The sequence below is a fragment of the Leptonychotes weddellii genome, chromosome 1 (assembly GCF_054177405.1).
Source record: "Leptonychotes weddellii isolate Sample4059 chromosome 1, ASM5417740v2, whole genome shotgun sequence".
Taxonomy (NCBI): domain Eukaryota; kingdom Metazoa; phylum Chordata; class Mammalia; order Carnivora; family Phocidae; genus Leptonychotes; species Leptonychotes weddellii.
In genome coordinates this window covers 11,033,667-11,061,530 of record NC_138369.1, presented here as the reverse complement: position 1 = coordinate 11,061,530, position 27,864 = coordinate 11,033,667, and the positions used below count along the sequence as shown (strand labels likewise).

Below are 27,864 nucleotides of genomic sequence, written 5' to 3'. Positions count from 1 at the left end.
ACAGCGAGAGAGGGAACACAAGCAGGGGGAGTAGGAGAGGGAGAAACAGGCTTCCGGCAGAGCAGGGAGCCCGATGCGGGGCTCGATCCCAGGACCCCGGGATCATGACCTGAGCCGAAGGCAGACGCCTAACGACTGAGCCACCCAGGCGCCCCAATAAATAAATTCTTTAAAAAAAAATAATGTTGGATCCTGATGCTCATGGTATCAGGCAGGGTGCTGGCAGGAAGTAGGAGCTGCTCAGAAGGGATGCCTCAAGAGTTGGTTGTAGTAAAGGGGATATTTGCCAAGGTGTGGGCAGGGTTGGGTAACTGACCTGAGGGGGTGCAGCACTCCGGGTGAGGAGTAGTGGGGAGCTGTGACCATGCACAGGCTGAAGGTTGGGGAATGAAGGGAGACACCAGGAGAGAAACACCCTGACCTCTCACTCTTCTCTCCTCCTACCTCCTGCCTGTGCTAATCCCCACCCACCCCCACCCCCTCCCCAGCTGAGTCTAGCAGAAGGCAGAGACCCCAAGTGGATCTCCTGGGACACAAGGCAAGGTGAAGGGTGGACGGCTGATAATAAGCCCGGCTTGATTCCCTCTAACCCCCGCCCCCACCCACCTGTCACCCATAGGCCTCCATTGGCCCCTGAAAACCTCCACCCCACTGACCACCACACCCCTCATCCCAAACTCTCCCCAGGAATCTCTGATTGCCAGCAGTAGAAACCACTTCAGTTGACTGAACCTAAAAAGGGATTTTTTGGGGAGGATCTCTGGGAGTCTGCAGAATGGACAGGAAGGATGGAGAGCCAAGGCTGTAGCCTCATCGGGGTAGGTTGCTCCTGTCTTGCAAGACTGCTCTCCAATGCAAAGTACAAGGCAACAATGCCAAGTCTGGATCCCTTGGATAGGGAAGGGGATAGGACCCACTGTCAATGCCCTGAAGCTGCCCCCAATGGGGCAGAGCTCCATCCCCAAAAGAAAGGGGAATGGAAGCCAGATGGCTGCAACATTAACCAAACATCCTCCTCAAGATTCGACCAATGCATTTCAGAGGAGGGATCCCAAAAGGAAGGCAAGAAGGGGTACCGCCCCATCTGGGCCAAGCAGGTAGCAAAAGCCACTGTTCCAGATACATCCCTAGTCGGAATCGTGATGTGGGCTGGGCAGCCGCAGGGGGCTGTCCTTCCTGAAGCCACGGGGAGTTCCCAGGGCTGTCCCCTTGTCAGAAGGGGCCAAGTGGACAGGTGCCATGGCCATGCTCAGGCCATTTCTCCCAAGGGCAGATGGAAAGACAAGAAGTAGGCTCAGTCCAAAATATCTTTTATATACATGGTTTATTCTTCCCAACCCCCATGCTGCAACCCCAGCCTCAGCCACCCTCCCAGCATGGAGCTGCCCACCACCATCTCTCTCAGGGGCCTCCTCTCTTGGGACTGTATCTCTGGAGGGGAGGTGGGGAAAAGGAGGGAGCCCTAGCACAGGGTGGTTCCCCTGTGCTCTCAGCCCCCACCCAATAAGGGAGAAAGGAGGAAGGAGAGAGGCAGCACAGAACTGGGGTTTGAATACTCAAGAAGCTACAAGATAGAAGACAGATGTAGCACACTCTGGGGAAGGGGGGAGCAGGGAGGAACCAAAGCCAGATCCCGCCCCCCAGTAGGGGCATGGCAATCCCAGGACCCAGAGGGGCAAGGGGAGGGACTGGGGAAAGAAGAAGGATCAGGGGTGGAGGAGCCCAAGGATGGTCCCACTCTGACCTGGACTCCTGGGCACATGGCAAGTGAGGCCCAAGGAGCCCCTGCACTGGGCGATGCCTGGGTCGATCGAGACCTACAGCTTGGTCAGGTCCAGCTTCAGCTTGTAGGGTGGGGGGCTGTCCCCAAAGGCATGTGATGGGGGAGGATACAGGGGCCAGTCTGGCTCTACCATGAAGCCCTTGTGCTGCTCCAGGGTCAGGGGCTGCAGGGGGAGGAAGAGGGAGGGAGGGAGGGCTACTGAGCCCCCACCCTGCCAAGGCTCCTTCCCACCCCTGATCTCAGGTCACCCCAGCTAAGGGCTGGCATTGTTCCCCTCACTTGATAAGGAAGTAAAGAAACTTGCCCAGTGTCACACAAGAAGTCAGGGGACCTTGTCTCCAGGGGAGAGTGAGTGGCCCAATTCAGGGCCAAGGAGCGGCCCTTCTCCCACCCCTCCACCCAGCCCCACCCACCTGGAACTTGAGATGCTGGCCAGGTGCGGTCACCAGGGTGGAGCAGCTCAGCCACAGCATCACCAGCACAGAAAGGAAGAGGCAGCAGGCCAGGATCCAGCGAGGGAGCCCCGAGCGCCTGACCCGCCCAGAAGGCACGCTCAGCGGTCCTGGTGGGGTTTGGGAGACCCTCCCCTCCAGCTACACTTCCATCCCACCCCCAGGTTCCTGCCACCCACCGGGACATGCAACTGAGGAAGTCGTTGTCCTGCAGCTCATCGGACTCCACCTTGGTCTTACTGCTAGTCTTGACTCGGATCTTGGCCTTCCTTACCTTGTCCAAGGGGCCTACAGGGTCTGAGAGACAGGTCACCTCTTAGCAGCCCCCCGGGCCTCTCCCAAGAGGCCACGGCAGCCATGGAGAGGAGAAAGGAGGCCGGGACCTAGGGCTATGGGGCATGGAGTCCTGGAATAGATCAGAACCCTGGGAAATGGACCGTGGAATCCTGGGGAAATAGACCATGGAACCTGGCAGCCCTAGGAGATGGACCAGGGAACCTAGGAAGATGAATCACAAAACCCTGGGAGACAGACCATGGAACCCTGGGAGAAGGATCATGAATCCCCAAGAGAAGAATTGCAGAACCCTGGAGATGGACTGTGGGATCCTGGAAAACAGACCACAGAACCATGGGAGATGGATCATGGAACCCTGGAAGATGGACCAAGGAACCCTAAGAGCTGAGAGATAGAAATCCCATTCCTAGAGGGTTCATTTGCCAGGAGGATTCCTTATGGCTGTGGAGCCACCTGTGGAAGGAACATTGGTCTAGCCTCGGACCTTACCCACGTGCACCTCCAAGGCCTCAGGGTGGGATCCCCGCCAGGTCACCTCTACTCGCTGCAGACGGGCCCCCTCGTGCCCCAGGCTCTCTACCACAGGCTGGGTCTAGGCCAGGAACAAGACAGCACAGAAAGAGCCAATTAGAAAGGCACCACGTTGGCCCTGGGAAGCGCATCTCTGTGTCCCATGTAGGGACATAGTTGTCCCATGCCCAGCTGGGACATAGTTCCCCTGGGTGCAGAGAGGACACCCTTCTGTTGGGCTGTGGGCTGTGACATCAGGGACGTGGTTCCCTGTTGGTGCAGGCATCTCAATTCCTCTTGACCTGATCCTTTAGCTCCTGAAGTGGGAACACGAGCTAGGCTGATAGACTCACAGGGATTGGCTGAGAGATGGTCACATGACCCAGCCAGGGCCAATCAAAGTAAGTCTCAATTGAGCTAAAGCTTCAGAGAGGTTATACCCTAGAGCCTTAGGCATCCACGCAGCCATCAGGAGGGAAGAGCTTGCCTGGGAATGCAACCACCACAAAGCGAAGCAGAGTCAAGGAGGGGAGTGAGGCAGTGAACCCCTAAACCTAGCTGGCTCCGAACATTGATCACCCGAGGACTTTGCATCCCGTGAGCCAACAACCAGTGCATCCCACCTTCTTACCCTGATCACCCACCTACCACGCTGGCACGGCCTCTGCCAGACCCCTCACCTGGAACACCACCACCTTCCCATTGTCAGTCTGCAGGTAGTACGTCCAGGTGGAGGAGACAAAGCCCTGGGCCGAGTTGACAAGGTCATTGCAGAGGGTGGAAAACAAGTCCAGGAGCGAAAGGGCCCCGCTTGGAGCTTCCAGGACCTTTCTCTGCCAAGCGAAGGCCCAAGGCACAGACATGTCACCAAGGTCGGGAGGTGAGCTGGGGGAGTTCACTGTGACCGGAATTCGTGAGTGGTTTGGGGCAACAGGGCTTCATGCCATGAATGCGGCATTCGGCACGCTGTTGCCCTTGGGGAAGGGGACTGCCCTTTCTGAGCCCTCAAACGGGGCTGATTCTCTTCTGTCATGGGGTTGTTGTGAGACTTCAACTAGACGATGGCACAGCACCGATGTGTAGTATGTAGTAGCTGCTATTATTAAACATCTCACACCATCATTCTTATTTTGACAGCGTCAGGAGAGAACTCAGAACAGGAAGGAATGGTAGTGCAGCGTGCTTTTATGAACAACGAAGGCCTGGAGGGGGTGGAGGCAAACGGGTGAAGGGGAGGAGCTTTCTGGGCACTCTCGGTCCAGGGCTCCCTGGCTGTGATAAATGATTTCCTGTGCCTTAGTTTCCCCTGACACAGTGTTTCCTAGACTCACTCATGGACACGACGGGTGAGCAGTTATGATCTCTCCCTGGGGTGGGGGAGTTCCTCCTCCCTAAAACTCAGTTCTGAGCCGCCCCCCATGACGGGGGCCACCTGTTCACCAGAAGGAAAGTGCTTAGACCAGCACCTGGCATGCAGTAGGGGCTCAATAAAGTCAGCTCTTCAGATAGCACTGAAGATGAGTGAGGTAAGGGGTGTTCACAAGCCCTGGTGGCACCAGCTTTAAATGCCATCTCTTGCCCAGCCCTAACTGTGTGACCTTGGGCAGTTGCTTTGTGGGCATGAAATGGGAGCGACACTGTCCCAGGTGCCTCTAGGTGGCATGAGGAATTTGGGACAGGCTGTGATCAGGCCGGGACCAGGACAAATGATGGATAACCACCGGCTGTTTTCTGCATTCACTCCTTGTACGGTGGTGGGAAGGGAGGGTATTTCCCATATCACAGAGATGATAATTGAGGTTTGAGGCAAGACAAGACTCCATCGAGGATCCCCAGTAAGCCCAGAATGGACTACAGAGCCTGGGACACTCTGAACATGAGTGCAGATTTGGGGGGTGGGGTAGAGAGAGGAGGGGGGATGGTCCCAGGGCCACAGGTGGGAGGGTGCCCACCTTCTGCTCTGGCTCCGGCTCGGGTTCAGGCTCCGGCTCAGGGTTCTGGCTCCAGCAGCCCTCGCTGCAGGCTTGCTGCTCCGTCTCCTTCACATAGGCCTCCACACAGGCTGGGGGTGGGGTGGGACGGGGAGGGGGCAGGAGAGGTGACTAGAGGGTGACCCTTTCCAGGCCACCTCTCCCCACCCCGGCCCACCCGGCCAGCCCTCACCTGCTTCACACTCAGTCTGGGTGGCGTTAGGCTTGGAGCTCCTTGCCACAAATCGGCAGATGGAGAAGAGGCGGCAGCCGCGCTCACAAGCACTGATCAGGACAGCCCTGTCATACTCATAGGGGGACTCAGAAGGGTCCTCCTCCTCAAGCTCTGCCTGGGAGAGGGGGCATGGGGTTCAGGCCAGGGGGAGGGGCAGGAGGAGATTTGTACTGGAAGCACGGGCTCAGAGCAGGAGGTAGAAGATTTGTTGTTCTCTCCCTCCTCCCCCACCAAATCCAGAGAGATTGAGGTGGGGAGGGGAAGGCTAAGAATATTAGTGGGGGTTCTTAGCTCTGAGGAAGGGAGAGGGGGTGGACCATGGAGGACGCTGGGTTTGGGCAATGGTTGTAAAATGGGTAAGTTGGAGAGAAATGCCCCCCTCCCCCCACCCCCCGGACCACGCCAAGGCTCCAGGGAGGAGGGCAGAGATTGAGGGGGATTGTCAGGCCTGAGGAAGGAGGGAGGAGGCTAAGAGGAGGAGGTTTTGTCATCTTTTCTGGCCTGGGAAAATGGAGATCCAGCTGGTGGGGGGTGGGTGAGGATGTGAATGGGGGCTGGTAGCTCTTGGGGGGGTAGGGAGGTGGATGTGGAAGGAGGAGGAAGAGGAGAGGAGGAGGGGGGAGGAAGAGGAGAGGACCGTCAGACCTGAGGGAAGTGGGGGATGGGCGCCCCGAGGGTCTTGGCGCAGCCGAGTGCAGGCAGAGCCCGCAAGCTGGCCTAAGAAGCCTCAATCCCCTCCCCGCCCCTCCCTTGGATGGGCCCCCCCAACTCCGCATTCATCGGAGGGACTTGCATCTCCAAACCCTCCCCCATCCGAGGGACCCCCCCCAGCCCCTCCCCCGCTGGAGGAACAACCCCCATCTCCATCCGAGGGAGCCCCGACCCCAGCGCTCGCCTCGACAGAAGGGACCCCAGTCCTTCCCTCACCAGAGGGACCCACCTCCATTGTTGAGCCCCCATTTCCGACTCCTTCCCGCTCTGACGAACCCCTATCCCGCGCTCGCAACGGAGGGAACCGCATCCCCAGCCCCTCCCCCACCGGAGAGATTCCCGGGTCCTCCGGCTGGCGCCGCATGCGCTTCACCTGCGACAGCTGCGGACCAGGATAGCGGTCGCGGCACCGCAGCTGGCAGCTCTGCGTATCCCCGAGTTGCGGGGCGAAGGGGTCGCGGGCGGGCGGCGCGGGGGTGGCGGGGGGAGGCTGCAGCAGCAGCAGCAGCAGCGGCGGCATCAGCGCGACCGAAGCCATGGCCGTGCGGGGAGCGCGGGGCTCGGGGGACGCCGGCTCCTGGCAGGCACCGAGGATGCAGCGGCGGCGGCGGGCACCGGGTCGCTGACGTCACCCGAGCGAGGCAGCCTGGGAAGGGGGGGCGGGGGATGCGGAGAACGGGCGGGGGAGACGCGCTGCGGCACCGTCGGGGTGCGGGTGGGGCGGGGCAGGTGGACGGTGATTCCCCGCCGTCCGTCCCATCTCGGGGGTGCCGGGACACCTCCCTCGTATCCACGGGCTAGAGGATCTCAGCCGGCGCTATGCGGCCAAAAGGAAACGAATAGGGTGATGGGATGGGGTGTCTCTTGGCCAGGGGATTCAGGGAGGGCCTCCCCGAGGAGGCAAAATTTGAGCTGGCCACGCGGGGAGGGCAATCCAGGCACAGGGAACAGCGAGCGAGTGCCCTGAGGCGGGAAAGAGAGTGTTGGAAGAGGAGGTAGGAGGGCGGTGGTGCGGGAGCCAGAGACTGGAGATGGAAGGACATGAGTGAGGGTCACAGCGCTGGGGCAGCGAAGGCCTCGGGAAGGTCTGTGGCATCGTGTCCTTTGCCACCCTAGTGAGAGGGGCGGCAACTTTGTAATTGGTTTGCCTCCTGTAGGAAGCCCTCCCAGGCCCTTCAAGGTCTCCCCAGCCTCGCCCCCTTCTGGCCCAGCCCTGATCCATAGGCCTGGGGGATCTAGCGCTGTCTACCCCAACTGGGGGCCTCTCGGCCCCGGGGCTGAGTGGGAGGGGGCACAGAGGTGCAAGTAGGCGCGGGGTCGAAGTGCTGCTAAAATTCCTAATTCTTGTGGGAAAACTTGGGACACACAGGGACACTTCTGGCTTCCATAACTGCCACACTCCAAGGTGACAGATTGGAGCCCCATGAATCTCGGTTTAAGAGGTCTCCCTAGCTTCCTCTCTGTCAGCCATGGTAGTGGGGGCGCCTCCCTAAGCCTAGGTCCCCTGCAAAGACGACCCCCCCCCCCCGCCGCTGGCATGCCCCGTGCAGGTGCCTGCCGAGGTCGCGCTGCCGCCCGCGTGGTTTCCATCTACGCTCCGCCCCCACAGACGGGGCGGCAGCCACTCCGGGTCGGCGGGTCAGAGGGCGCCGCAGGTTCCGGCCGAGGAGGAAGGGACCCCGGGGGCGCCTGGCGCACCCCCTCCCCTGGCCGGCCGCGGCGCTTTCATCTCCGCGGCCTCTGCCGGCCCCCACGTGGCTTAATCAGGCGCGGCTGTGCCTGGCGGACCCTGAACATCTGGATCCCGGCGCGGCCCCTCCCCCGCCCCGCCCCTCCTGGGCTACGCCGCGGCAACCCTGCGGCAAGGGCCTCCAGCCCGCAGTTTTCGCGAAAGCGAGGGAACCCCGGGTCGAGCCCCCCGCGAATCAGGGCCTGTGCCTTGGGAAATAGCCATTGGTTAAGACCAACGCTGTCTCCCATTTCACAGGTGGGAAACAGGCTCCAGGACCCCTCAGCTGAGCTAGGATTCAAGCCCACACATGTCAGTTCAGAGCCCTGAGCGCTTAAGCCTCTTCCACAATTACTGTACTTCATTCATTCCAAACAAAGCCCTTCCCAGGTATTTTCTTGCAACAACCTATAAGGAAGTACCCGTAGCGTTGTCTAATTTACAGTTAAGGAAACTGAGGCTCAGGGTGGGAAAAGGGGTGGACCCAGATACAAGCGAGAGAAGCAAAGAGAGGCGGGCGGAGGTTGGGGCATCGGACATAAGAGGCGTCACTTAAAGAGCAACAGGAAAGAAAGACTCCCCGCATCCTTTTGCGGAAGGGGAAACTGAGGCTGGAGAGGTGGGAGCGCGGGCCTAAGTTGCCGGAGAAGAGCGAGGGGGCTTGGTTGCCGCCCACCCACCCCCCTTTCCGCTTTACGAGGCCGCTGGGGGCGGGAGCGGAAGGAGGACTTGACCCTGGCCCCCCAGGTGAGCCCCCGCGCCCCTCCTGCCGTTCCCGAGGGAGCAGGTCCAGGTGAGGGGCGGGAGGGCCGGCGGGCGGCCGGGGTCGGGTTTCAGGAAATCCGCCGACATTCCTTCGGGGCTTAAGAGGGAAAGTTGACTCGGCGCCGCCCCTCGCCCCCCCCCCACTTCCTACCCCCCGGGGCGGCCCGGCCGGGGGCGGCGGGCGCGGGGCGCTGCGGCCGGCCTGGGCGTGAATCAGCGGCTGGCCGGGCGTCCGGGAAGCGGCGGCCGAGGTCAGGGCGGGCATCGGACAAGCGCCCTTTGTCCCTTGCCGCCCTCACCACGACCCCGCTGACCCCCACCCTCAAGCCGGGTACAGGCTGAGGAGGAGGCACGGCACGGTGGCGCCGGCGCTTGCTGACGGTGTGGGGGGGGGTCTTGGGGGGGAAGGGGTACAGCTGTCCGCCCCCCACACACATACACCGCAGCTGGCGCCTCCTAGAACCCAGACATCCGAGGTTCTCCAGGGTGCAGAGGGGCAGGGAACCCAGGCCACCGTGGCCGGGTGCGCAGGGGCCTTGACCTAGACCTAGGGGGCACTCCTGAGGCCCCACCTCCAATGCCTGTGGGGTCTGAATTTTTCAAGTTCGGTGCACAAAGCTTTCAACCTAGGCATCCCAGTTACCCAGGCTCAAGCTCCAGGGTAGAAATGATAAAGCCCCACCTTTTCCTGCACACAGGTCCTGAACCTAAGTTCTGCTGTCCCAACCCAGTGTCCAGGTCCAGACCCTCACTGCCCCTGCTTCCTGGGAACACAGGCCTGGAATACGGGCAGCTAATCTCATATTGAGGGGCCCTGAGCATGGGGGTCTCAGCATGGGAGAGGCAGTGCTGTGCTCTACTCATTCCCACTGGCTCTGGGTTCCTATGGGCCCCTGAAGGTACTGTTAACCGCTGCCTTCTCCCCAGCGTCCCCTCAATGCCCTTCACTTACACAGGGAGCTGGGGCTGGAGGGTGTCCCCCAACCTAATCCTTAGGTGCAGAGTGTGTGGACTACGGAGGAGCCCTTCCCCGGCCCAGGTGGGGCCCTCTCTCCATCTGCCCCCTCAGTACATTCCCAGCTGCCTTCAAGGACTTGGGTCAATATTTGCCAGAAGTTCTGTCAATGCTGGCTCCCCTGCCAGGGCAAAAGGCGGTGGGACTGGGGAGGAAGGGGTTAAACCGCTGGGAGCACCATGGGCAGGGAAGGGAGCCCCTGGGGGGGGGGGGTCAAATCTCTTTCCTTAAAGTCAAAGGTATGAAGTAAAGGTTCCCCGGGGGGAGAGAGGGCTGGCTCCAGGGCAGGGCTGGGCAAATGATCCTTACCCTTCTGTGGGTAAGGACCAGAGAGAGATGGCTACCAGCTTGGGTCACATAGCAAGTCAGGGGGCGTGGGCCTCACGGGGACCCCAGGCAGCATGATTCACTAGGACTGAGTTTTCTTGCCACTTGGAAGGACTGAGAATTCTCCATCCTTCCATTTTGCAAATATTCATTGAGCTCTTCTCCTGTGGCCCTCACTGGGCCCCGCGTAAGGTCCTAATGGCTCTCAGGGCACTCACAGTCTAAAGAAAGTAAGTCTCAAGAGTAAGACAATGTTCAAAGAGCTGTGTTAGAAGGACAATTTTAAAAGGTGAAGGGGATGAAGGGTGCCTGGAAAGGGTGGGGGGGCCCTCTGAGATGACACTTGGCCTGTGACATGATGGAAGAGAAGGTGTTAAGTGGGGGAAGATTTGGGGGAAGCGCATCCCTGCAGAGGGAACAGCAAATCTGCAAAGACCCTGCGATAGCAACAAGCCTGGTGTGTTTGGGGAAACAGGGCTGCCGTGGCTGGAGTGAAGTGAGGGAGAGGAAAGGGAAAAGGAGAGTGGAGGAGAGGAAGAGAGAGGAGGGGGGATAGGGAGGCTGGGCAGAGAAGACCTGCTTTGCTTCTTTTAAAAGCTCTCTCTGCCTGCCCTGCAGACAAGGAAGGACAGGAGGGCCACCGGGGACGCCCAGGAGGAAGCCGGGCACCATCCCAGAGGGAGATGGTGGGGCCTGGACCTGGACAGGGTGGGGAGAAGGGGTCAGAATCTCAGAATGGGGATGTGTTTTGGAATCAGAGCCAACAGGATTTGCTGATGGATTGGACGTGGGGGATGAGCGAAGGAGAGAGTTGTCACGCACGCCTCCAGGTCTCTGGCCTGAGCACCTGGGTGGATGGGGGAGCCTTTTCCCCGAAACCCGGGGATGACTGGGGGAGGAGCAGAGATGGGGGGGAATATCAAAATATCCCTCCAGAAGCCTGAAGTCCTTCAGGAGGGAGTCAAACTTTGCAGGGCAGAGGCTGTGGAGGAGGGCTTGCGCTCTCCTGGAAACACAATTCCAGTCAAGAACTGCCACCGCCTCTTAATCCTCTGGATCACCTGGCAGGTGGAACTATGGCCCCGTTTCTCAGAGGTGACAAACTGAGGCCTGGGGACCATCCCTGCTCCAAGAGAACATGCCCCCCCACCCCGTGCCGGGCGCTGTGCCAAGGGCTTAGACTGTGGCACCTTCTGTAACGTTGCGTCCTCTCACAGAGGACCTTAGTCTGGCTGGGAGCCGCCCATTGTACAGAGCAGAAAACTGAGGCCGAGAGGCCTGGTTGCTTCAGTAAACGGAAGTGTACCACTCCAGGGCTTTACTCTCCCACTCATAAACCCATCCAGAATCCAGATTGTGGGTGTGCAGAGCCTCCAGGATCCTGTCCTCCAATCCTCTTTTCTCTGACAATCTGGGGTCTGAGCTGGGGATCCAAGTAACAGGGAGGGTAGGCTTGAGCAAACGAGGTGGGGACTCCTGAGCCACCCTCAGACACTTTTGCCCCATTGGCTAGTTAGGGATACGGAGAGAGGGTCCAGGCCTCTAAGGGAACCCCCCTGTAAGGGGGAGTTAGAGCCCTTCCTCTCTCTGGGCACACCACTGGGGGCAGGGCTGAGACTCAAACCTCCAGGCTGGAGGCGTCCCTGGAACTCTCCTCTCAAGCACCCCCTAAACCTCCGCCCTAGAAGCCAGAAGCCCTTCTATCTTGGGAGCCGTATTGGGTGCTGACCGAGAGGAGGGGTTGGGGGTGAGGCGCCCAGGCCAGGAGGGGTCCCGAAACCCAAGCAGTGGCCAAGAATAATAACACGGAGAAGGATCCGGGCGCAAAAAAGGGAAGACAGACTATGCGTCGCTCCGGGCAGCCGGCGTTACCTGGAGTCGGCGGGCGGCGGCCGCCGGAGCGATTACTCACTGCGTGGCGCACCCCACCCGCGGGCCGCTGAACTGATGTTTCCGTGGGGAGGGGTGTCACTGAGTCGGGGGGGGGTGCTCCTTACGGCTCTCCTTCTGGGAATCCTTCCCGTCCCGCTTGCGGGACCTGGGCAAACCCCCGTCCCCGCTCCGACCGGGGACCATTTCTCCCGGTCTGTCCACGCGGGAGCTCCCTCCTAAGGTCCCCGGGAGCCCCCCGAGGAACCTCAGCCGTGTCCTGCGTGAAGGGGACAGCTGAGCCAGGGCGAGGGCCCGGGACTCCTTTGCCTTCCAGCTTTTTCTCAGTCTTCCCTCCAGCAAAGCCTGGGACCGAGGCTGCGCGCAGAGGACCGAGGAGAGGCGGGATGAAGTGGGAGGCGGGGGGCGCTGGGCCGAGAGCGGTGGGACCCGCGCGTCCAGGGCGTGGGGCTGGGGGTTGCGACTCTCAGGCCCCAGGGAAAGAAGCGGGGGGTGGAAATGGGAGCAGGCGGGGCTCAGGGACCACTGGGGGGGCGGGGCCAAAAGCTGGGGTGGGGGCCGAGACAGGATGGGGGGAGGAGCGGGCCAGGGCTGGGGGCCGCAGGAGACACTTAAGGGGCACGGGGCTGAGAGCAGGGTGCAGAGAGCGGGCAGGGGTATGGATACGGGACTGGGGGCGCCAGGTCCCAGATTGGGGGTGGGGAGCCTGGAGCCGGCGGGGTTGGAAAGAGAGTTCTCAGGCTGGTAGGGGCTGAGTGGGGGCTTCCGGGCCGCGGGACAGGGCGCGCGCGGTGCGCGGCGGGGCGGAGGCCGGACGGGTGGGGCGCGCGGTGCCCGCGGGCGGGCGGGCGGGCGGGCGGCGGGGAGGCCGGTGCGGGGCCCGCCGCCCCCCCGGGGCCGGGCCGGGCCGGGGGCGGGGCCGGGCGGGGCCAGCGGCGCATTAGCGCCTTGTCAATTCGGCTGCTCAGACTTGCTCCGGCCTCCGCGCCCGCGCCCAGCGACGTGCGGGCTGCCTGGCCCGCGCCCTCCCGCGCCGGCCTCGAGCCCCGCGCCCCGCGCCCCGCGCCGCCGCAGCCGCCGCCCGCCGCCTTCTGCCGCGCGCCCCCGGCAGCGCCGGCCCCATGCCCGCCGGCCGCCCGGGCCCCGCCGCCCAATCCGCGCGGCGGCCGCCGCCGCTGCTGCCCCTACTGCTACTCTGCGTCCTCGGGGCGCCGAGAGCCGGATCAGGAGCCCGTGAGTACCCGGCGTCCTGTTCCCTTCTTCCCGCCTGGGCCGAGAGCGTGCGCCCCGGGGGCAGCTGCGGGGGGAGGGGGCGCGGGCGCCACCTGGACCGCCCGGGAACAAAGGAAGGCGCCCCCGGCGCGGCCCTCGGGGCGCCCTCACCTGCGGGGCGCACGGAGCCGCAGTTCCCCCGCCCGAGGGTCCGGCTTCCGCGCCCTAGGCCTTCTTACCTGGGCCGCCCGGCTGGGGATACCCGGCCCTGACCCGGGGGGCCGGGGGGAGCCGCGGCCTGGGATTCTCTGAACTCCGGGACGCGGCGGGTGCACGCAACAGCGCCCGCGGACTCGGAGCGGTAGAGACCGAGGGGCACCGCTCCCGGGCAGGGGCGCACGCAGTAGGCGCGTTGGGTGCTGGCCCTGGGCGGCCCCCCCCCCAGTGGAGGGATGAGCCCCGCGAGGAAGGCGGGGCGGCGGGAGGGGGGCCGCTCTGGCCGCCTGGCGCGCGGCCCGGGGTCCCCGGGGACGCGCCTCTCCGCGGGCAGGCGCCGCCGCCCTCCCCTGGCGGGACCCCGCGCGCGGGGGTCCGCGGAGTCCCAGCCACCGGCGGGCTCGGAACCATTCCTGGCCAGGCTGCGCGTGGCTGAGAGCCTCCAGCGAGAGAAATCTTTGTGAGCGAGTGGGTGAGAGGGAGAGGGAGAAAGAGCCAGCGAGTCCGGGCACCGCGGGCCCAGCCTTGGTCGGGGCGGGGGGGGGGGGCACCGGGAACCCACAGCCCCGCAGGCCGAGACCCCTGCCCTGTCAGGAGCTCCTGGGCTGCGGCACTCTCTGTCCCCCCACCCGAAGCACACCCCCTCCAGGACACCGTCTCTACATCCAGACCCTCTCTGGGACACACCCAGAGACACACAAAGACACACTGGCTTGTGGCCCGTCGCCCTCGCCCTCAGATGAGCGCACACTGCATCCCAGATGCACATTGGCGTACCATCGGGGCGCGCACACACACATTCCACATTCGTGCTCACACACATTCCGCAGGGGGAGGCAGCACAGGGGTATACAGGCAGAGACTGCCCTAGACGTTCACAACCGCGGCAGGCACCCCATCCAGGCACTCAGGTCCATTTGGGCCAGCACACATTGCTCCCCAGGCCATCCCACACTGAACAGAGCTGTTTGCATGCTTCCTTTGGTGCACCTCCAGAAAGGACAGGGTCTGGGCACCCCCTGGGGGCACTTAGTGAAAGCCCAGCCTGCCCAAGGTGCCTGGGCAGGTGAGGGGCTGCCCCAGGCCCTCCTGGGGTCCCTGGCAGTTCTGCCAGACAGTGAGCAGAGCCTGTAAAGACTACTCTTAGTGACCGGCTTTGTTTCCCGGCTCAGAGAGCAGCAGGCAAAGGTGGTGTGGTGCTTGGAGGGATTGTTGTGCGTGTGTTTTTTCCTTTAAGGGGGAAGAAATTAAATAAAAAAGATTCTCACACCTCAGCAATATGTTTCTACTTACGGTGTGTCTTAGCACCTGACCAGCAGGCGGGTGGGTCGTAAAGTGTGTGTGCAGGTACCAGAGAGACAGGAGATGGGGACCCCTGTCGGGACCCTGGGATGGAGGCCACCCTCCTGCCTTGCTTGCAGAGAATCTCACACTTTTCCCTTTTAAAACACATGGTGTTCCTTTTTAATAACGGCAGTGGCTCCAGATTGGGAAGGGAGAAGGAAAAAACTTTTAAAGGCCCCAGCTCTGTGTGAAAGTCAGGGAGGCAGGGAGCAAGGGGGTGGGGGTGGCTGTCCAAAAGCTTAGCTCAGGGATCTGCTTTGGGGAGCCTTCTAGGAGGCCCCCCAAACCAGGCAAGGGCCCCCACGACCTTAGTGGGCTGTTCCCAGCTGCTTCGCCTGGCTTGGAATGTGTGCATCTAGGTCCCCCCCCTCCTTGGCCCATTGTTTGGGGAGGCCTGAAGGGAGTTGGGAGCCTGCTGGGACCCCAGAGCTGGGAGGGGCTGGAATCTTAATAGTTCCTAGGTGCTGCAATGTGTTGGGCCCTCTGGACATCATGGTCTCATCTCATTAATCTCCCCAACAGGTAGAACTTATTTTCCTCCCATTTTATGGAGGAGGAAACTGAGAACTGGAAAGGGGAAACCAGTTGCTCAGGTGTTCCAGCTGGGATTGGCACCGCCGTCCCAGGAAAAGTCCTCCCTCTGACCTTTTCTGGTGGAACGTGGTGTGGGGGGGGGGGGACTGGCCTGTCCAGGCCCGCCTGGCCTTGCCCTCTCGCCCTGTCCCCCGCCCAGCCCCAGGAGGGCAGCTGCAGCTGCTGGCAGGCAGTCCACGCCAGCCCAGGCCAGGCGGGTGTGGCAGAGGGGCAGTGCCCCCCAGCCAAGACCCCCCAGAGAGCCCCTTCCTGGCTAGACCCTGCTGGTGGGTGGGGGGCCGGAGGGGCGTGACCTACCCCCAAAGGGTTGAGAGTGGGCCTTGGGGTCCAGGCAGGCCCGGCCGTGCCTCCCACCCTGCTGGGGGGGCCCAGGCAGGAAGCGGTGGGTGGGCCGGGGCAGAGACGCTGGCACGCCCGAATTCATGCCGAAGGAATTCCGAATTAGCGGGCGGCTGGCTGCCTGGGACCTCCGGGGCGGCCCCCTGGCCCCCGCCCCCGGCCGCCCCCGCCTCCTCGGCTCTGGCCCGCTCAGCCGGCTCCTTCGCACGGACGCCGAGACCTCCGGCGAGCCCTGGGCCAAGCCCCAAACGCAACTGTGATCCCAGGCTCCAGCAAGAAATGGCCCTCAAGCCAAGTTTGCCCCGGAAAATTGTCAGGGCCGGCCTGGAGAACCGCGTCCACCCCACCTCGCCCATCTGGGGCAGTGAGGGCCAGCACAGGGCAGCCGCTGCCATTCAGAGTGCCTCCCAAGGGGCCAGGATCACCCCGTCCTTGGCTGCCATCTCAGAGAATCTGGGCTACCTCCCCCTGTCCTCTGCTGCCCTCCCCCCACTCCCTTTTTACAGCTGCCTGGGGATCCTTTTAAAATGTAAATCCTCCCCTGTGCGGAGCCCTGGAATAACCCCTCCCTGCAGGTCTTGCTCTGCTGATCTCCCAGACCTCATTCCCCACCATTCCTGCCCCAGGACCTTTGCACTTGCTGTTCCCACAGCCTGGTACTCTCTCCTAGATATTTCCATGGTGACTTCTTTCACTTTATTCAGGTCTCAGCTCAAATGCCTCCCCAGATAGGCCTCCTGGGCCATTGAGCTGCCACCACTACCATGTGCTTCACTTTTTCATATTTATTTGTTCTTTCTCCTGTTGCTCCCTTGGATTCAAGGCCCGCAAGGGCAGGAATTTTGAGTATCTTGGTCACCATTGTGCCGCCAGCTCCTGGCAAACTATAGGTGCTCCATGCATGGATGCATGAATGAATGAATGAACAAATGAATGAATGAGTCCTCACAACTGCTGCTGGTGGAGGGAGAGGCCCCTTCCCAGAGGTTCAAAGAAATAAAATGAATGGGCCAAGCTTCCGCAGTGAGCTGGGAGCATTTGAACCCCGGTCAGCCTGGTTTAAAGGTCCCACAGGGTTGTTCCTTAAGACAATATTTTCACTCCTCTCAAACGTGTGGTTGATACCATGATGCGCACTTCCCAGATGGGGAGACTGGGGCTCAAGAGAGTGGTATCAGGGTCTTGGACTGTGCAACCCCTCGCCCTTATCTGGACCTTGACTTCTCCTCAGATAAAAACAGACTCCTCCTAGGTTCTGACCTCCAGAAGGGGAAGCCCTTGGCATCTGAGACCCTCGTGCCCAGCACCCAGTTCACACACAATCCTGTTTAGGAAGTCACTTTCCATCTAATCTTCACAATGGCCTTAGGGATCATGAGCTTTCTTGTTCCCATTTTGCAGATTAGGAAAAATGAGTTGAAAGAAAGAACAATGATGCCAAGTCCCTTTGGGTGGGGGTTGGGGGCCTAGAATTTGCCCCAGCCTCCTTCAGTTCCAGCAACAGCACAGAGCAGAACTCTGGAGACCAACAAATTAGGGTTTAAATTGTGTGCCCTTTCCTCACTCAGTGACTTTGGGCAAGAGATAATTTCTCAGAGCCTCAGTTTTTTCATCCACAAAATAAGAAGGATTCTAGTAGGAGTCAGGGTACCCCTTTTTAGAAGCGTCTTTCCCCCCAAAGACACACTGTGTGTGAGGTTCTAGGGGTACAAATCTTTTTTTTTCCCTGATTGCCAAGAATAAAATGAAATAAATAAAAGAAAAAAAGCAGAATGTAATAGTTGTCAGAACTAAGGGCCGAGCAAGATTTACTTGAATCTGAGGGGACATTTATGCCTGCGTTTTGTGTCCACTCCCAGAGCCTTGAGCGAGTCAGTGAAGAAGCATCTTGGAAGGACCTGAGTTGTGGAATCACACAGTCCTGGGGCTGAATCTTGGTTTGGCCACCAACCTTGGGCTGGTCACTTGGCCTAATTGAACCTCAGTTTCCTTGTCTGTAAAATGGGAGGGAGACCATAGGAAACAGCTCCTTCGCAGGACTGCCATGAGTCCTGGAGGTCCTAGCATGGTGGGGGACGGGGGGCTCAGGGCGACTCCATCTCGGGCCTGACAGGCCCTCCTCTCTGACCCCAGACACGGCTGTCATCAGCCCCCAGGACCCCACGCTCCTCATCGGCTCCTCCCTGCAGGCCACGTGCTCAGTGCACGGGGACCCAGCAGGCGCCACAGCTGAGGGCCTCTACTGGACCCTCAACGGGCGCCGCTTGGCCCCGGAGCTCTCCCGTGTGCTCAACGCCTCCACCCTGGCCCTCGCCCTGGCCAACCTCAACGGATCCAGGCAGCAGTCTGGCGACAACCTTGTGTGCCACGCTCGTGACGGCAGCATCCTGGCTGGTTCCTGCCTCTATGTTGGCTGTAAGTGGGCCCCCAGAATAAGCAGGGGTAACTCTTGGGAGCCGCATCTCCCTCTGGAGAGGGGCATGAATCATGGGCCCTCTGGCCCATGACTGACAGTGGGCATGCCAGCGCAGATGGAGAGGTAGGGACCTCTGGGGTGGAAATGAGAGCCTGGAACCCCCACCCCTATCCCCAAGAGACTCCAGGCAGGCTGTCAGGTCAACATCCGCTCTGTTCAACCCTCCTTCCACTCCAAGGTGGGGGCCCAGCTGGTGGCTGGCAACTTCTCCACCTATCCAGGGCTGGTCCAGACCCTCAGCCCCCTGCACCCCCTTTCCCCAGTGCCCCCAGAGAAACCTTTCAACATCAGTTGCTGGTCCAAGAACATGAAGGACCTGACATGCCGCTGGACGCCGGGGGCCCATGGGGAAACCTTCCTCCACACCAACTACTCCCTCAAGTACAAGCTGAGGTTGGTGGTGGCCCTTGGGTGACGCGTGTTCCAGCCTGGCTGTGAGGCCTTGGCAAAGCCCACCCTCTCCAAGCCCAGTGTCCCGTCTGCACTCTGGGGCTGCCACGGGGAGGTCTGGGGGGCCTGAAGGGACCGTTGTGTGTCCTCACACCCCCTCCTGCCCTGCAGGTGGTACGGGCAGGATAACACGTGTGAGGAGTACCACACCGTAGGGCCTCATTCCTGCCACATCCCCAAGGACCTGGCTCTCTTTACACCCTATGAGATCTGGGTAGAGGCCACCAACCGACTGGGCTCGGCCCGCTCTGATGTGCTCACGCTGGACATCCTGGATGTGGGTGAGCCCCCCACCCCAGCTGCTAGGCCCACGAGGGATCCTGCACCCCCTCTCCTAGCTCAGCTCTTGGCTGCAGCTCCAGCCCCGACCCTGCTGGTTGGGGCCGGGAGGAACTAGGCATCCACCCATAGGTCCCCAGTCCCCTGAAGCAGCCAGGATACCCCCACTCTGTGGAGAACACCTGGCCTGGCTGCCTCCCCCTCGGCAGCCCAGGTGTGCAGGAGGGGGCCCCGGGGGGAGCTGGGAGGGGGCGCCCAGGTCGGGAGGCGCCCCAGGAAGCCTCAGCCTGGAGCTGGGGGGGGGGTGCGCAGGCGGGAGGCAGGAAACGGATGATCTGCGAGCAGAATTGGGCCTAATCTAATTAGGGTGTTTCTCAGCCCCAAGCAGGCCTGTGCCTTAACCCTTTCAGACCCTTACTAAGGCCTCAGGGGGAGAGGCCAGACCTCCATGCTGCCCACAGGGCTCCCAGAAGGATCCCCAGAAGGCTGGTAGCCGCCCCCGACCCCAGTCTGCTTCCTGCTTTGCTTCCTCAAGTCCTAAAGCTGCAGTGAGCAGGTTCTAAGCCTCAGTTTTCCGTCTGCACCAGCAAGGCTGTCCTATTGAAAACCTCTGCAAAGTAGGAAGGATCTGGAGGTGCAGGTGGGCAGTGGGGGGTCAGGAGGAGCTTCCCAGGGGTCTGGCAGCCTGCTGGCCCCCTGGCCTGGGCATAATAATAACAATGTCATCAGCCAGGCAGTGTCTGCTTTTCCATCGGTCCCTGAAGATAGGATTATATTTCTCCTGTCACAGATAATAATGGTGATAACAGCTAACATTAATTGAATGCTTCTAGGTGCTGAGTGTTTCCCAAATACTGTCTAATGTAATCCACCCTTCTGGAAGGGGGGAGGGGGGAGAGGGCAGAACAGAGGCAGGTGCCTCCCAAGCCATGTGCTCTGAGATTTGAACCCAGATGGGGGCCGGCCAGGTCCAAGGAAGGCTGAGTGATGAAGCCCTGCCCTGCCCTGTCTCTCAGTGACCACCGACCCCCCACCCGACGTGCACGTGAGCCGAGTCGGGGGCCTGGAGGACCAGCTGAGTGTGCGCTGGGTTTCCCCACCGGCCCTCAAGGACTTCCTCTTCCAAGCCAAGTACCAAATCCGCTACCGGGTGGAGGACAGCGTGGATTGGAAGGTGCCTGACAATCCCCCCGTCCCTCAGCTCCCACCCCACTCTGCGCCTCCCCGCCCCCACCTCTGGCCTCTGACCCTGCCATTGCCACCAGGTGGTGGACGATGTCAGCAACCAGACCTCGTGCCGCCTGGCCGGCCTGAAGCCGGGCACAGTCTACTTCGTGCAAGTGCGTTGCAATCCTTTTGGCATCTATGGCTCCAAGAAGGCAGGGATCTGGAGCGAGTGGAGCCACCCCACGGCCGCCTCCACCCCTCGCAGTGGTGAGCACCCCAGCAGGCCTGGGTGGTCAGGAGACCAGTCCCAAAGCAGCCAAAGCCTTTGTTTTCTTTGTTTCTTCCAAGAGAGCAGAGTTCTCAAAGTGGTGGCCCTTAGGGGCCAAATCTGGTCCTTGGATCCATTTTCTTTGACCTGTCATTTGAAAAAAAAAAAGTTTGACCTACTTGCAGACATTTAAAAACAGGAAGTTTTCACACAAATATCCTAGGTTTCCTAGAAAGATTGTCTAGAAAATGTTGGGGCGCCTGGCTGGTTCAGTCGGAAGAGCATGCGACTCTTGATCTCGGGGTTGAGTTCGAGTCCCACGTTGTGTGTAGAGATTACTTAAAAATGAAATTTTTTTTTTTAAGATTTTATTTATTTGAGAGAGAGCGAGGGAGAGAGAGAGAGCACGAGTGTGTGTGGGGGGGGGGCAGAGGGAAAGGGAGAAGCAGACTACCCCCTGAGCAGGGAGCCTGATGCAGGGCTCAATCCCAGGGCCCTGGGATCATGACCTGAGCAGAAGGCAGATGCTTAACCGACTGAGCCACTCAGGCACCTCTAAAAATAGAATCTTTTTTTTTTTTTTTAAAGATTTTATTTATTTGCGAGAGAGACAATGAGAGACAGAGAGCATGAGAGGGAGGAGGGTCAGAGGGAGAAGCAGACTCCCTGCCGAGCAGGGAGCCCGATGTGGGACTCGATCCCGGGACTCCAGGATCATGACCTGAGCCGAAGGCAGTCGCTTAACCAACTGAGCCACCCAGGCGCCCCTAAAAATAGAATCTTTAAGCAAGAAAATGTAACAGGACACAGCCAGAGTGTGTTCACAGCCTCTATCAGGCCCCATCATTCAGGGGCCTCACTCTCCAGTTGCCCCACCCCCACCTGGCACATTTTGCCCACCTGTGCCCTCTCTCGAGCCCCTAAAGACAAGGGAGTTTGAGACCTCTGCTTCTGAGGCTGATTGGCTACCAACTCTCCCTCTGATGGGCCTTGGGTTCCCTTTCCGATCAAGGTGGGGGGTGGGGACAATCAGGAGTCTGGATCTGACTTCCCTTGCCCTCTGGGGTTTCTCTAAGCCCATGATCCTCCATTCTCTCCTTGGTGAAATGTTACGAAATACTTTAATTGAAATGTCTGACCTCAGCTTTTCTATCTGGAAAGTGGGCACAATAATACCCACCTCAGGCTATTGTTAGGGTTAGATGAGATAACCCAAGAAAGTGCACTCATGGTGGGCACCATCTAAGTGTTTGCAGGTAGTAGTGACCAAGGCTCCCATCTCTTGCTCCCCCATGATTCCCCCCCCCCCGGAAGGGAATCCCTTTTCTCAGGTGAGGACACTGAGGCCCTAGGACGTTCAGCCAGCCCCCAAAGTCACACAGGGATCTGAACTCAGTTTCCTGGAAAGTCCAGGCGCATGCTCGTGGGATGATGGGGAAACTGAGGCGCAGAGGGGGGGGGGTCCCAAAGCTAGGGAGGGACAGAGCCAGGCTCCAGCCAGTTCCCCAGCCCCCATCCTGGGCCCCTCCAGGTTCTGGGGGTGGGCGGGATCTACGACGGCCGGGAGGGGCCTGCGCCTTGGCCCCTGCTCGTGCCCAGCACCTGCGATTCTTGCGCAGGAGCCAGCAGGCGGCTGCGTCCGCTGGAGAGGCTGGGGAGGCCGGGGGAGGCCAGCAGGGGCGGTGGGGGCCGTGGCCGTGCCAGGGCCTGTCAGCGGGTTCCCGGCGTTATTTATGATGTGAGGCCGATGTCCTTATCTGCCGGCCTGCTAGGGGCTGGCTGCGGCCGGCAGCTGGACCGACAGGCCGGCCTCCCACCTGGCCCTCCCAGCCCACTCCCCATCCCACTGGCTCCCGCTCTCAGGCCTGTCCTGGGGACTGCCTCCCCGCCGCCCCCACTCCGGGTCTCCTCTGTCTCCCTTCATCCCTCTGTCATTCTCTTCCCCTGTACCTCTCTGCATTTTTGCCTCTTTTGGTTTCTGTGTCCCTACACGCCCATGGTCTCTGTCTCTGCCTGCTGCAGCCCTCTCTTGATCTCGCCCTTTTCTATCCCTCTGCATCTCCTTGGCTGTCCCCTATTGCTTTGGCCCTCTCCACATCTCCCTGTCTCGCCTTGTCTCCATCTTTCCATCTTTCCATCTCTGCCCCTCTCTCTCTCTCTCTCTCTCCAGCTCTCCCTCACTCGTGTCTCTCTTGCCCTTTCTCCGTCCCTTGCTCTGGGTCTGGGTCTCATCCCTCTGGCCCTGGCTCTCCTTCTTCCCCTCCCTTTCACTCACACCTGGCTCAGGCCACGGGAATGAGGTTCCTGCAGGAGACATGGGGGAGGAGCCCCCTCCTTCCCCTGCCTCCCACCTCCTCCCGGGCTCAGCTGGGCCGCTGTGCTGAGCGGTGCAGAGGACCCGATCCGGAGACACCGGGAGGGAGGTGCCCAAGGGGAACACGGTCCCGCCGAGCCGCGGAACCTCCCTCTCCTGCCCTCGCGCGCCCTCTGCCGGGCGCGCCGTGACGCTGCCGCTCCCCCCATCAGAGCGCCCGGGCCCGGGCGGCGGGGCGTGCGAGCCGCGGGGCGGCGAGCCGAGCTCGGGCCCGGTGCGGCGCGAGCTCAAGCAGTTCCTGGGCTGGCTCAAGAAGCACGCGTACTGCTCGAACCTGAGCTTCCGCCTCTACGACCAGTGGCGAGCCTGGATGCAGAAGACACACAAGACCCGCAACCAGGTAGGAAGGAGGGACCGGCGGGCGAGGGATGGAGTGGTGGGGGCAGAGAGGGAATCGGGCTGCGGGGGGGAAAGGGGGGAGGTCCGCAGCCCCCAGACACTGCCTCCTTCCTTCCAAGCACAGGACGAGGGGATCCTGCCCTCGGGCAGACGGGGCACGACGAGAGGTAAGGGAAGCCCACCCCAGCTGGGTGGGTGGGCAGGGAGGGAGACAAGGGCCCCTCCTCGTGGCCACAGGCCGTGGGCCCCCCACCCTCAGCCTTAGAGTTGTTGAGATGGAATCCCTTCCTCCATCTCCTATTTATCAGCATTTCCTAACACCCAGTGATTGCCTGGTCCTGTGGCCTTCAGCCTGGTAAAAGCATCTGACCCCTGCAAATGTCCAAAGTGGAACATAATCCTCAGGAATGAACATACTCATCCCAGTTAGCATGTATGAGCACCTACTGCATGCTCACCCTGTGCCAAGAGCTTTACCTACAGGAGACCCCTTGGGACAAACAGATATTCTTACTTCTCAAAGGGGAAAACCAAGGCCCTGAGAGGGGGCAGTACCCTACCCAAGGTCCCCAAGCTGAAAGTGGCAGGACCAGGACCTGAAGTGGGGCTTCCTCAATTGCTCTGTTGTACCGGCCCCTCCCAGGCTCCCTGCTTAGCTTGGCTTCCCCTCTGCCTGCAGGTCCTGCCAGATAAGCTCTAGGGACTGGGGCCACCCTCCCTGCTGCGTGGAGACACGGGGGCCGCACCCAGACTGGGGGCTAACTCTGTACCCTCACCTCAGGGCACCCAAGCACCCTCGGCAGGAGCTGGGGTGGGTATTCTGAGGGTAACAACATCTTTGGCCTCCACGTGAGGCCACTCTTGGGTGCAACTCCAGTGGGGGTGTGTGTGAGGGTTGGCTAAGCTGCCCAGAACCCCTGCCAGGGCTGGGGGTGAAGAGGGGTCATTGCTCCCCCCCCGCCCCAACCAGGACCCCTACAAAGAGTCTTTTTAAATAAACAAGCTATTTAGGTGCCCTGATTGTGAAGATATTTGGGGCTGGATTGGCCCAGGGTAGGGGCTGTGGGGTTTAGAGAAAGCATGAGGAATCCTAATGACCCTATGGGATTGGAATCTTTGCATCCCAGAATTTCAGACTCTCCAGGAGGTGAACTATCTGGCTTTAAACTCATTGGAGGGTGTGATTCAAAAGGCCAGCTCTACTGGGAGCGGGGGGTGGGGGTGTCTTGCACCTGCCATCCCTGGCCTTGTGGGGCCTCCTCCCCAGGGACACCCATCCCAGCACCCCAGGACACAGAGACAGTGAAGCAGCTGCAAATGAAGGGTCCTTTATTGTGGGAGTCACAGCAAACTCAAGGGCTGTCAGCAACCTGGTGGAGCGTGACCCCAGCCAGCTGACAGTCCAGGGGTGGGCTGGGTGCCATTCACGCCATTTCCCGTGTCCCTCGGCGTGTCCCTGGGGAGCCACCATCACTCGGCAGATTCTGCATCAAACCTAAGGTCCTGAAGAACCTCGCTGATTGCTTCCATGGTTTTAATTACCCTACAAGAGCGCATCGGGACTATAAATAAAACCCAGATGGGGAGAATTAGCTGCCATTGCGCAGCTCCTAGGGGGCTGTGGCAAGCCCCGGGCCCTCCTGCCTACCGCCAAAGTTCCAGTGGCCAAGAGGACCATTTGGCTGCCAGGGAAGGAGGGGTGGTCTGTGGGTGAGGGTGGGCAGAGAGAAAAAGCCACCTTGGTGGGTGCCATCCGAAGATGTGCTGTGTCACAGAGCAGAGAGCCTGTGGGCGAGCACTTGGGTGTGTGCTGGAGGGGGGCTGGAGGCAGGAATGTGCAGGCCTGTGTCTGGTGGGCCTGGGCAACCATGTCCAAGCTCAAAGTCCAGCCATGTGAGCGGGATTGGCATGTGTGAGGTGCCCAACTGTGTCCCGGAAATGCACGGCGAGTCTGGTGTGAAATTGCAGGGCGCGTGCACTTGGGGGCAATGTGTGCTGTATGTCTGGGAGCCACCAGGTCAGGACTCCAGTGTGCATACCCTGAGGGTTGTGTGCAGGTCCAGAGGGTCAACCCAGTATGACCGTGCCAGCCCTGGGGCACAGCTGGCTAGGGATGGGTGCCTGAAGGTGCACGTGCAAATCTACCACCGCCAGCCCCCTGGGAAGGAGTGCTCACTTCATCTTCAGCTGGTGCATCTCCAGAGTGTTCTCCTGCCCAGACAGCTCTGGTGCCCCCATCAGCTGCAGCAGGGCCACCTGGTAAGGGCAACAGGGAGGCCGTCACAGCCGGCAGAGACCCTCGCCTGCCCTCCCACACTGATCAGGGAGGGAGACGCCAGAAGCACCCAGAAAGGCAACGATGACCCCGAGTCTCAAGGGGCGGTGCTTCGCACGGGAGGAGTCTGGGATTCAGTTTAAAGGGGCTCCTGAGGAGGACCGGGTGGGCAGGCCCTAGAGTGAGTGGGTGGTGCCGCGTGGGTGTGGTCGCAGGAAGGCGTGGTATGGGAACAGCGGAGAAGGCTCAGCCTGGAATTGGTGACAGGGGTGGAGCAGGCAGGGCCTCATAGTCTCAAGGATGTGGCAGGGCGTTATAATCCCAGGACGGAAGTAGGCCAAACACCTAGACTGGGATTGGGGTCTCCTAAAGCAGCGTGGCCTGGAAATCCCAGTTTGGAGGGTCATGTGGGCTGGGTCTGGGAATATTGTGTTTCGGCCAGGATTGGCTGTAAGGGCAGAGTAGGCGGGGCCTTGGAACCCTAGAGGAGGAGCAGGCCCAGAACCTAGGCTGGGATATAGGATTACTCAAGAGGGGGCGTGCCGTGGAAATTCACACTCTCCAATCTGCAGGGGGCTGAGGGCCAGACCTGAGGCAATGGGAACAGCCAAAGGGGTAGGAGCGGAGTTGGGGGCCGGCCCTGGGCATCCCGGCAAAGCGCTGGGGCTGCGGGAGGGGCTGAGATGAAGTGGGCCTGTCCTGGGACTAAACAAAACCTGAATGACCCAGAGAAGGACTGGAGGGGTCAGGGCCAGAGAATCCCGAGTGAAACCTTAGTGGAGTTTTGAGGTGGAAAAGGAAGAAGTGGGGTCTGGGGCGCCGGGGGTGGGGCTGCGGCGGGGGCCGGATTCTGGCCCCTCCCCCATGAGGCTCACAGCGGGCCGTGACAGACCAGGCGCTGTGTGGGGGACACGGGCTGGGGGTGGGGCCTCACCGTGGCCAGGCGAGTCTGCTCCAGCTGTTGCAGGCTACGCACGTGGCTCGCGAGCAGCGGCTGCCCTCTGGGTCCGGCCAGCTCGGTCTCCACCGCCAGCACCTCTCGCGAGGCGGCCGCGAAGGCCTGGGTCACCTCGTGCACCGTGCTCCGGTAGCGCGGGAAGTCGTAGGGCGGGCCGCTTCGCAGGTACTGGAGGTGGCCTCTGCGGCAGGTGGGGGTCCTGAGGCTACGCCCTCAGGTTCTCAGGCCCTGCACCCGCACTGACCACCTGAAAGCCCCCAGGAAGTGTCCCTGGACCCCAGAGTGTGGAGGACGCTCTCTGACTCCCGCAGGGTAACCGGAGATGGGCCCACTCCTGCGCTTGGGGAAGGGCGAGACGCCACGTGCAGTGGTCCATCCGGCAGTGGGGCCGCACCCTGGGTCCCAGAGGGGGAAAGCAAAGATCTGGTCCCCCAGCGAATCCCGCCCCACCTCTGACAACGCAGCCGCACGGGGATTCAGCTCCGCCCCCAGGCACGCCCATCCCCGGAGTCGGCAGGGGCTGCACTCTGCGACCCCTGCCCACCCCTGCGCCCGCACTTACTCCTCCAGCCGGCGGAAGGCCTGCGCGCGCTCAGCCTGCAACTGGTGGATGCGCTGCACCAGCGCCCGGATCGGGGCATCTTTCTACGGAGCGGGGGGCATGGCTGGGGCATGAAGCCGGCGCCCCCAAGCCTGCACCGCCCACCCCGCGCCTGTTCCTGCTCGAGCCCGGGCTCACCCAGGGCCACGCTGGCTCCTCGCGCTCCGGGACACCGGTAGCCACTGCAGTACCGGGCACCGAGGGGACGGCGGAGTCCGCCACGGCCTCGGCAGTGATCATGACTGCGCAGCCCCGGCCCCGCCCAGGACTACGGTGCTCCGCTGCGCCAGGCGCCCCCTGCAGGCCCGGAGGTTTTCCAACCTCAGCCTGTGGCCAGCTAAAACGGAAACCTGAAGATCCGGAGCAAAGACCGGAGTCTTAGGCCTCACCTGCTCCAACCACCCCCCTGCTTGTTCCCGTCGAGCGCGAGCGCTTGCTGTCTGTGGTGTTTGTCCTCGAATGTAAGGCTTCGTGTACAGCAAGGCCGACCCTCGGTTTGTATACATTTATCCCAACATCGACTTCATTTCAACCTCACATCCTGTCCCCACTCCAATAAAGAAAACCGAACCCGAGAGGTTATATTCTGTCGTCCAAGGTAACATGGCTGTGACATGAGGATTTGGACAGAGGTTCGATACTGGAGAGCCCAAAAGGCTGGAATCCAGCTGTTGAACAAATGTGGCAGGGACTACATGCACTCCTCAGAAATGACCTGAAAGAGGGCCTGTGCAAAGGCCCTCAGAGTCTGGGATAGGCACAAGGCCAACAGGGCCTCATTTTAAGGGCAAGGCAGGCTTCAGAGCTTTCTGCTGGGGATACACTATGTAGTTTGAGCTTTGGGAAGCTTCTTTCTCCAGGGATAAATGTGGGAAAGGCCAGAAAGATATTGGTAGCCTAGCCCTAGGGAGCAGGGGGCAGTTGCCAGGGGGAGGAGACCCATGAAAAATCAGACACCAGCCTTTAGCTGGCACCCCAGGTCTCAGCAGTACTACAGCATTACTGTCCTGGCCTGTCATCTGACACCAAGTCCAAATCACCCTGAGACTAGAGGATGGCCTTACCAGGGCCAGTCCAGGGCACTACAAAGCTCACCTGGTTCTCAAGAGCATCAGCACAAGTTTTATGAACACCAAGGCTCACTCCTCCAAGATTGAGGTCATAGGTCTCAGGTGGGGCCCAGGTGCTCCTCATGTTCAGCAGAGAACAGGTTTGACACTAGGTGGGGTGTTGGTCTACCCACCCACCCTCAATACCTCCAGGGCACAGGCATGAAAGTCATCAAAGT

General features: G+C 61.0%; 3 protein-coding genes across 8 annotated transcripts; 1 reads left to right on the top strand and 2 right to left on the bottom strand.

The window, feature by feature from the left end:
- Positions 1–1,307: 1,307 nt before the first annotated feature.
- TMEM59L (transmembrane protein 59 like) lies at positions 1,308–6,563 on the bottom strand. Of its 3 annotated transcripts, none has more exons than XM_006747368.3 (8): positions 6,332–6,559; positions 5,206–5,362; positions 4,995–5,104; positions 3,723–3,875; positions 3,022–3,124; positions 2,415–2,532; positions 2,197–2,314; positions 1,308–1,946 (listed from the first exon to the last, which is right to left on the bottom strand). In XM_006747368.3, the coding sequence occupies exons 1-8, from the start codon at positions 6,494–6,496 to the stop codon at positions 1,818–1,820; spliced, it is 1,053 nt and encodes a 350-aa protein (XP_006747431.1). In that variant the 5' UTR covers positions 6,497–6,559; the 3' UTR covers positions 1,308–1,817. The 3 variants fall into 3 exon arrangements, with proteins under 3 accessions (XP_006747431.1, XP_030874088.1, XP_081671859.1); XM_031018228.2 differs by lacking the exon at positions 6,332–6,559 and adding an exon at positions 6,188–6,287; XM_081815733.1 differs by lacking the exon at positions 3,723–3,875 and having other exon boundaries at positions 6,332–6,563.
- Positions 6,564–12,801: 6,238 nt separating this feature from the next.
- CRLF1 (cytokine receptor like factor 1) lies at positions 12,802–26,387 on the top strand. 3 transcript variants are annotated; one of them, XM_081815704.1, is made up of 9 exons: positions 12,802–12,917; positions 17,523–17,804; positions 18,129–18,258; positions 18,427–18,596; positions 19,611–19,768; positions 19,860–20,028; positions 22,556–22,743; positions 22,867–22,909; positions 26,287–26,387. In XM_081815704.1, the coding sequence occupies exons 1-9, from the start codon at positions 12,806–12,808 to the stop codon at positions 26,289–26,291; spliced, it is 1,257 nt and encodes a 418-aa protein (XP_081671830.1). In that variant the 5' UTR covers positions 12,802–12,805; the 3' UTR covers positions 26,292–26,387. The 3 variants fall into 3 exon arrangements, with proteins under 3 accessions (XP_081671830.1, XP_006747433.2, XP_081671820.1); XM_006747370.2 differs by lacking the exon at positions 26,287–26,387 and adding an exon at positions 23,422–23,757; XM_081815694.1 differs by lacking the exon at positions 26,287–26,387 and adding an exon at positions 23,422–23,757 and having other exon boundaries at positions 22,862–22,909.
- Positions 24,055–26,859, bottom strand: REX1BD (required for excision 1-B domain containing). Of its 2 annotated transcripts, none has more exons than XM_031018229.2 (5): positions 26,715–26,859; positions 26,538–26,620; positions 25,952–26,156; positions 24,919–24,998; positions 24,055–24,304 (listed from the first exon to the last, which is right to left on the bottom strand). In XM_031018229.2, the coding sequence occupies exons 1-5, from the start codon at positions 26,814–26,816 to the stop codon at positions 24,286–24,288; spliced, it is 489 nt and encodes a 162-aa protein (XP_030874089.1). In that variant the 5' UTR covers positions 26,817–26,859; the 3' UTR covers positions 24,055–24,285. The 2 variants fall into 2 exon arrangements, with proteins under 2 accessions (XP_030874089.1, XP_006747430.1); XM_006747367.3 differs by having other exon boundaries at positions 24,055–24,285; positions 26,715–26,858.
- Between the last annotated feature and the right edge of the window lie 1,005 nt (positions 26,860–27,864).